At 32.3% G+C, this 9214-nt stretch overlaps 1 protein-coding gene across 3 annotated transcripts in view; it reads left to right on the top strand.

Moving 5' to 3' along the window:
- Positions 1–4850: 4850 nt before the first annotated feature.
- Positions 4851–9214, top strand: part of LOC149542753 (violaxanthin de-epoxidase, chloroplastic-like) — a 114965-nt gene continuing 110601 nt past the window's right edge. Inside the window, exon 1 of one of the 3 annotated variants that reach the window (XM_089797644.1) lies at positions 4851–4964. Coding sequence is in view for 1 of the 3 variants with exons in the window: in XM_089797642.1 (XP_089653768.1) it covers positions 5124–5172 (49 nt within the window). In the remaining 2 variants the exon portion in view is untranslated. Of the gene's footprint in view, positions 5010–5032; positions 5173–9214 lie in introns of those variants that run through there. The other 2 variants (XM_089797643.1, XM_089797642.1) reach the window with 2 other exon arrangements.

Below are 9214 nucleotides of genomic sequence, written 5' to 3'. Positions count from 1 at the left end.
ACTTGAAACATGACAACTTTGTGCTTGCTTATGATTGTTCAAATGAATTAGGCATTAGTTCAAGGATTTATACTTTTCAAAAAATAATTCAAAATCAAAGAATTTACTTTTTGTTCATAGGAGTAGAATTAAAAAAAAATTTCACTCTTAGGTGTGCATACACTGTGTATGCAATCAAAATAGAGCCAATTTTGAATGAATTCACATTTTTTTTATTAATTCTACTAGTGACACAAGGCAAAATGATTCAAAAACCACTCGCAAGCCACCCTCACTAGAGTTATAGATGGAAGCCAACATGATATAGGAGAAACTGCAAGAAATTATATGAATTCCATATAGATATGATGAGACAATTTTTTGATAACCTATCTCACATAAGGCCTACCTGGTTGCAACCATCTACATTCAATTTACAATCTGCAAGCTTAGAGCTTGGACTTACAAAGTTAAAAAAATATTTAATCTTCCTTCTATGCAAATTCCTTCTTTTTATCTAATCCTAGATCTCAAATTATATAGCTCCAACAAGACCACAAGTTGGCTTGTCAGGTAATTATTACAAAATATAGGTCCAACCCCAAAAGAGAAATCAAAGACCAATCAACTATGAAAAATAACATCCATAGGGACACAAATAGTTCCATGCAAGATCCAAGAAGAGATTCCCAAGGTTGCAAAAAGCCTTGATATCACACGTAATCTTGCAGAAGCCAAACCTAAAGGTTACTCAAGTTGCCATGAAATAAGTATGACCTGAACAAATAGAAGGATACCTCCCTCATATGAAGGAATTAAGTTCCACAAACATAGAGAAAGGATCCATGATAGAACCACCTTAAGGAGGGCCAAGTGCACAAAAAGAAAAACCATGAAGATCAATGACCATTCTTCGAACAAGGACATAATAATAAACATGAAATTATTTTTTTGGTTAATGCAAGATTGCCAAAGTACCAAAGATGCTCTCAATTCACTAATAGTCATGTACTTGTGCAATATATATCATTAATTACTTGAGATCTATAAAGATTGCAAGGGGTCAGAGCTTGAAGTGTAAAAGAATTACTTTCTTTCTAAGCAATTCTTATCAGTTTGCCATGTGTCTCATATTTGCATTAATATGATAAAATCAATTCTTAGGAAAGCTCGAGAAAAAAAATGAAGAACCAATAATGCTATTGAATTATCCTTTCTTTTTGTCATTTTTGTTCACTTATTAAAATAGAGAGTAACATCAAATTAGAGAAGAAAGAAAAATAATGGAGTAAAATGAAGGATTTGCATATGTTTTATTTGCATTTTTCATTGATTTATGCAATTTAATTTCATAGCTTCATTAAGAGATTATGATTTTTGATTAACATGTTTGTATAGCTTTTTGTGGTTGTCTAATCATGTTTTTGTATCTAACATGCTATTTTTGTAATCTACACTAATTTTAAATAAAATTTCTTTGTGGCAGTTTCATGATCATATGTCACACCATATTCTCATTATATCTTTACACAATCACACTACACACGATATGCTTATGGTAATAGATTTACAGGACCATACTTTAAAAAAAAAAAAATCTTACTCTTTCACAATAGTACCTAACAGATCCTTATTTTACACATATCACTTTTTGTCCTCATACTGTGGACAAATTTTGAATAAAATGTTTGTTTCCCATTATATGACCTTAATGATCATATCTTTTCATTTGTACCTTAGATTAAATTCACATGTTGTACTTTTTATTCATAGGAGTAGAGCTAGAATAGGGCTCACTCTTAGCTGTGGGCAAATTGTGGATGTAATCAAAATAAAAATAATTTTGCATGCATTCACACATGCTCTATTTTATTCTACTAAAACTCATCCACTTGTGCAATTATTATCATTAATGGCTTCATATCCATATATATTGCAAGGGATTACCACCTAAATTTCCATAGCTTAGTGTAGAATAATTGTACTTGTTTTATGAGTAATTCTTTTCAATTGGCCATTTGTCTCATTTTTTCATTTACAGGAAGATTGATTCTTTGGAAAATTAATCAAATAAGTAGAATAACCAACAATTGACGTGGAACTATCCTTTCTTTTTTTCACACTTGTGTATGTATTAATATATAGAGTGATATCAAATTATATAAGAAAGAAAAATAATGGAGTAGAATGTAGGGTTTGTGTAAGTTTTATTTACGTTTTTCATTGATGTTTGCAACTTAGTTTCAAAGCTTCATTAAGAGATTAGGATTTTGATTAACATTATTGTAGAGTTTTTTTGGTTATCATGTCTTGTATCTAACCCTCGATTTTCCTAACCTACACCATTTTAATGGAATTTCTTTCTAGTAGTTTCATGATCATATATCACACTATATTCTCATGGTATCTTTGCATAATCACATTGGACACAATATGCTTATCATAACATATTTACAAGCCTTTATTCTTTAATCATATTATGTATGTTGCTCTTAAATAATGTTATCTAACACATAATAATTTTACACGTCAATAACCAACAATTGATGTGGAACTATCCTTTCTTTTTTCACACTTGTGTATTTATTAATATGTAGAGTGATATCAAATTATAGAAGAAGGAAAAACAATGGAGTAGAATGCCGGGTTTGTATAAATTTTATTTACGTTTTTCATTGATGTATGCAACTTAGGTTCAAAGCTTCATTAAGAGATTAGGATTAAATGATTAACATTATTGTAGAGTTTTTTTGGTTATCATGTCTTGTATCTAACCCTCAATTTTCCTAACCTACACCATTTTAATGGAATTTCTTTTTAGTAGTTTCATGATCATATGTCACACCATATTCTCATGGTATCTTTGCATAACCACATTGGACACAATATGCTTATCATAACATATTTACAAGCCTTTATTCTTTAATAATATTATGTATGCTGCTCTTAAATAATGTTATCTAACACATAATAGTTTTACTCATCAATAACCAACAATCGACGTGGAACTATCCTTTCTTTTTTTCACACTTGTGTATTTATTAATATATAGAGTGATATCAAATTATAGAAGAAGAAAAAACAATCGAATAAAATGCAAGGTTTGTATAAGTTTTATTTACGTTTTTCATTGATGTGTGCAACTTAGTTTCAAAGCTTCATTAAGAGATTAGGATTTTGAATAACATTATTGTAGAGTTTTTTTGGTTATCATGTCTTGTATCTAACCCTCGATTTTCCTAACCTGCACCATTTTAATGGAATTTCTTTCTAGTAGTTTCATGATCATATGTCACATGATATTCTCATGTTATCTTTGCATAATCACATTGGACACAATATGCTTATCATAACATATTTACAAGCCTTTATTCTTTAATAATATAATGTATGTTGCTCTTAAAAATAATGTTACCTAACACATAATTATTTTACTCATCATTTTTATCCTCATAATGTGGACAAATTTTGAATAAAATGTTGTTTCTCATTATATGACTTTTAATAATCATATCTTTGATTTGCACCTTAGACGATTAAATTCATATATGACAACTACATCTTTTTCCCTTCTCAAATTGAATCTATAAAGATATATGCACTTAATTTGGAGATGATATGTTATCCCTACCATGTTTATCATTTTGCACAATTTTATGTCAATATAAATTGTGAAGGTCATATAAATTCAAAGATCATGATAATCTTGTACAATATAATTTCATTTATAACTCTTTCTTGGTTCTACAGAAGCTAATTCCATCACATCATCATGACACTATCTAAGGCCTATGCTTAAAATTAGATTTTGTCTCGCTATTGTTAATATGACATCACTATTTATAACTCCACGACTACTCAATAAATTTTAATTCTAACCAATGCTTATACATTAGAATCACCAATCATATATTAGAGAGTTTCATTGGATCATAACATAGAACATGTATCGATATTAAATAATCAAATATAACATCATATCAACATCTTGGACACTTATGTTGCTTTCTCAATACATCAATATAAGGGTTTGGAACGCTATTAAAGAAGTCAATAACAATTTTTATAAATGCTATATATTCCAAGATACTTTTCAACACTACAGTATAAATTAGTATAGATATCATAAATAAATCTATCTAAAGAAATGCCAATATATATCCATTATAAACATGATTAACATTTAATTTACTACATTTAAAACTATTTTTATTTCCATTCTTTTTTTACACTTTCTTAAGTTTATCATATTTTGTCTTTTTTTGGCACTTATGTTTAAAAAAAAAAAGGATTATTTATATCTCTTAAGTTTGTAATTTAAAGAAATATTTTATGTAATATATATATTTTTTAATATCATATTTATAATAAATTATAAAGATTTTGACATGTACATGGTGTCAAATTTAACCTAGAAAGTAAATGTTAATATTAACACACTCACAGCCTCTTACTCCACCCAATCAGCCATTGTAGAATGCCTATCGATAAACAACTACACTTAAAACAATATCCAAAAATCAAAGTATTAAACAAAATATAATCTATTACACATTGATCATAATTTAAAGAAAGAAAAACACAATATTAAATTTATAATTTTGATAGTTAAAAAAAAGAAGAAGTATAAAATATTACTAATCATCTACAACGAATAAACAACAAATATAAGTCTTAACACTCCTAACCTCTCAACTTATAATTTTCTCAAACATTCTTAACCCCTCACTTTATCATTTAATTAACCTCCCTCTAACTCTGAATTAATTCCAATCTCCATTAATCCTAAATTTGTAAGGTATAATTTATTTCCCTTTATATACTTTCAACGCAGGTTTATGAAAAGGGTAATCCCGCGTATTCTAGATTAGTCAATGCAACTTTTTGCTGTTTTAAGCATGCAAACAAATGGGTGGAAGGCGGTTCACCCTCGTAGATATAACAAGTATATTATCAAATGGATTCTTTATTTATTTAATAGATAGGTACTGTCTCCCCAATTCTTTTTAAACTGGTCGTTTTATATTCGGGTATGTCTCTGACCGTACATTTCGCTGCTGCATTAGTTTTAAATCAATGATTTTTTTGTTGTTTAGATTTTATTTTCTTTTCCAGTAGAACTAAATAGTTGCAGACTTCAGGAGATGACATTTAAAGTGTCTGCCTTTGTTTTGGGCTTACTGATTCTGCATGGTATGATGTTCTTTTGTGCATTCCCTTCATTTATTATCATTGGTCGCTTTTGTGACACAATTGCGACTGCAGTTATATCTCCATGTAATTTGAGGAGAAATTCTTTTAGGTGAGGAATGAGGGAAATTGCTGGAATAAATTTTTTGCACCACTGATAGTGAAATGTCTGAGCTTTTCCCATGTTGCATAACATTGGAGTTGAGCCATGGAAATGCATTCCAGGGAACCATTTAGCCTAGAGAAATTTGCATTCATTTTATAATTCTATTTGTTTGAAATTGTAACGAGTTAGGATGTTAGGACGTGTGAATTAATGCTTTATAGTTGTTTCTAGCTCCTCAAAATATCATGCTTACGAATGCTTGTTTGTGGCTTTCGGTTTTCTCGGCATGTGTTGTTTTACATCAGCCACATCTTTACTCTTAGAAAGATTTCTGTTCTGAGACCTAAAGACGTGCTCAATTTCTTTAAATTTTCTTTTTAATTAGTGATTTGATAACCCTATACCTTGTTAAATTTTGAATTAGAATACATAAAATGCAATGAGCTGAAATTCAAATTACAGAGAACAGTGGACGCAAAAGACTTATCCTGGGAAAACCCTCCACTTGAGGGTGAAAAACCCAGCCCATAAAAATGATAATTCCTTTATTGAATTCTCAAAACGAATACATGAATCTCTTGCTTACGATTGAAGACATAAATATCCAACGAATAAGCCTAATCCGCCTTATTCATAAATAGTTCACTCTGGCTATACATAACAAAGGCCAAGAGTATCTCTTACATACTACTAATACTGAAAAGACTTACAAACAGATATTGATCATGCACAACTCAGATATCTGATATACAGTACTGAGTATATCCACTTAATCGAAAAATTATATGAATTCTTCAACACGGAAAAACTATGAACTGATCACAGAGATCAAGAAACATTCTCAGAATGAACCAACAACCCCTTTTTTCCTGCAGACACTTACATTTTATTTTTCCTGAATGAATATGTCATTAGAGACTCTTTTTGTTTTCCATCCCGTTAATCAAAGACATGTCACCGAAGCTGAAGCAGCTTCCACGGAATACCATGGGATGATGGTTACACACTTAATACTGACTCTTTAACAAATTACGGTAACATGTTGCATGAATCGACAGCAAGACAAAACAGCGGTGCCAAGTCATCCACGATGCTGAGTCATCCATTCTCAGCAGTAAGAATACGAATACAGTAGGAATATTATATGAGAGTGAATGCTGATAAAGGAATAGTCTAAGCACAATAAGGAAGCTTAACAGCTGACCATGAAACGAAAGCCAACAAGATCTCTTAGCAGGATGTAACAATAACTGATGAAAGCAGATGCTCTTTGACAGAAAATAAGCTGCTCTCGATTAGTAACGATGAATACAATAACATTTTCGCAAAGAGGAAGCAGCTTGCATGAGCACAAAACAGAGAAACACAAGTATGAATAACCTGTTTCGCGGCTACCAGAACTTTAACACTCCCTCTTAGCAAGAGAGAGATTATTCATGTCATATCATCGATCAACTTGTCAAACATAAAAGGTTGCATAAAAAAAATCTCAATAACAAAACCTCATCACAGATTTTTTCAAAATTATATTGTCATCTCAGTATGACATTCACCATGGTTACTCCCAAAGGGTGAAAGAACACAAGAGCTAAGTCGTAGAGTCTCTCACATGACATCCACCATGGTTACTCCCAGAGGGTGGATCTACCATGCCCAAAGGGTGGATCCACTGTGGCTACTCCGAGAGAGTGGAACACCTCAAACTTCTCTCGCAGAGAAGAATGCATTAACAAGGGCTTGCACCTCAAACTTCTCTCATAGAGAAGTTTACATTAACAAGGACTTGCACCTAAAACTTTTCTCACAAAGAAGAATGCATTTGTTAATTTTTTAGCACAGGAATAGAGATAAACAGCAATAAAACAGTATAAAACAATACAAAGAACACTCAAAGCATTTATCCTGGGAACACCCTTCTATGGAAGGGAAAAAACCCAGCCACACCAACAAACTTATCTTTTATTGATCATCAAATATTCAAGTACATGGGTTTCCACCTGATTTAATTACAATATACCAGGCAATCATACAAATAGATTGCATAAGACTCTTCATCTTTCACATGAAGTTCTCTTTGAGTCTCAAAAATAAGACCCTTCATATTTCCATATGCATGCCTCTTTACGTGACATATGACACATGTCTTTTGCATAATAATAACTTAAATATAATCACAAATATCTCTTTCAGCTGAAGATGACCATAACGGTCATATCAAATATATTTCTATCTCGTAATATCAAAGATGAAGACCTCTATCGCAGCTACAAACTTCAACACTCCCTCTTAGCAAGAGAGAGATCTTTAGTCAGGCATGCACATATATCTACAACCAAAGATGATAAGTTCACATATGTTATCTCGGCATAACATAATCCACCACAGTTACTTTATAAGCACATAGAATGAAGTCACACATGTGACTTTCACCATGCCTGCTCACATTTCCACCATGCCTACTCGCAGAGGGTGATCCACCATTTCTACTTGTAGAGGGTGGAACGAAGGCTTTCACCTCAGACTTCTCCTAGAGAAGAATATGTTTCTACCACACCTACTCGTAGAGAGTGGTCCACCATACCTACTTGCAGAGGGTGGAACGAGGGCTTTCACCTCAAACTTCTTCCAGAGAAGAATAAGTTTCCACCATGCCTACTCATAGAGGGTGGTCCACCATATCTACTCGCAGAGGGTGGAATGAGGGCTTTCACCTCAAACTTCTCCCAGAGAAGAATACGTTAGTAACAGAGATTTTCTCTTAACAGAGACTCCCTCTCAACAGAGACAACTCTCTTAGCGGGGACAACTTTAATCACCACGATGAGATGACTGACTATTCCATAAACTTGCAAAGGTTTGGACATCTCCCTCTATCATGCAATCTCCCTCTGAAGCTGAATAGTCTCCGTCTGAATATGTCTCATCAAAGCAACATTCATCTTATTGCTTCTTTGTTGCTCCTTGCAACCATACGAGATATTAATAACTCATGACTATCAATGCTAAAAGCAATCACTATTAATAATCAATATTCAAGAGATATAATGATAAATACTCATCTCTTTGTGATCTAGTCCCAACATGCACAGAAATATACATAGGAAAGAGATTATGTCTTGTGTCTTTTATCATCTAATCTTCCTTAAAATCCATGTGTTGGTTTATTCACAACACCTCTGAATAGCTTATGAAGGAACACCACAGGTCTCTAATGTTGTGGTTAATCTACTGTTTCACTAAGCAGATTGACAATCCTTTCTTTCATCAGATTGATAAAAGAATGAAGTATAGGGAAATTGGGATGGCTCCCATGAATGACATCCTACAAATCTCCAATCCGTAGAATCCCCTTAAATAGACATCATTTGATTCATGTAAAATATAGGATGAGGATTCAATTTGGTCACCCATGAGAAGTTTGTATAGATGAGTATCCATATAATATTAGGAACAGACCCAAATAGCAAAACAACAATAAAGAAAGCTGCGATACTTATATGTGAAGCAAATCTTGTTGCCAGTAGAGCCATGAGGTCTTAGTGTTGATGACCCAAAAACCCAGAAACCTTTGATAGAACAAAAATCTTGTTCCCGGTATCATAACAACAGACCTGTAGAGGCAGCAATAGAACTTGCAAAGCAAGTACTACTGCCTTGTCCAAAAATATACTTATATTTCTCCTTTGCACAACCTGTGACTAAACAGGTCATGCACCAACAGAAAAGGACTTCATGAAGAACATGATGATGTTTACAAGTGCGGAAAACAACCACCCAAAGACTTGTAAGAGTCTTAACACAAAAAAATAAAGAGACGTCAGTTTTAGGATATTGGTCAAATTTTCTCTTGCGTTGACTTTTGAATTAATTCACTTTTTGTACTCTCCATAATGAATATGCCCAGCTTGGTCGAAATCACAGATGATGCTGTGACCATTT

This window comes from Cupressus sempervirens, chromosome 8 (genome assembly GCF_028749045.1).
Source record: "Cupressus sempervirens isolate cs-2001-9-10 chromosome 8, ASM2874904v1, whole genome shotgun sequence".
NCBI lineage: Eukaryota > Viridiplantae > Streptophyta > Pinopsida > Cupressales > Cupressaceae > Cupressus > Cupressus sempervirens.
This window is presented reverse-complemented; position numbering and strand designations above follow the sequence as displayed.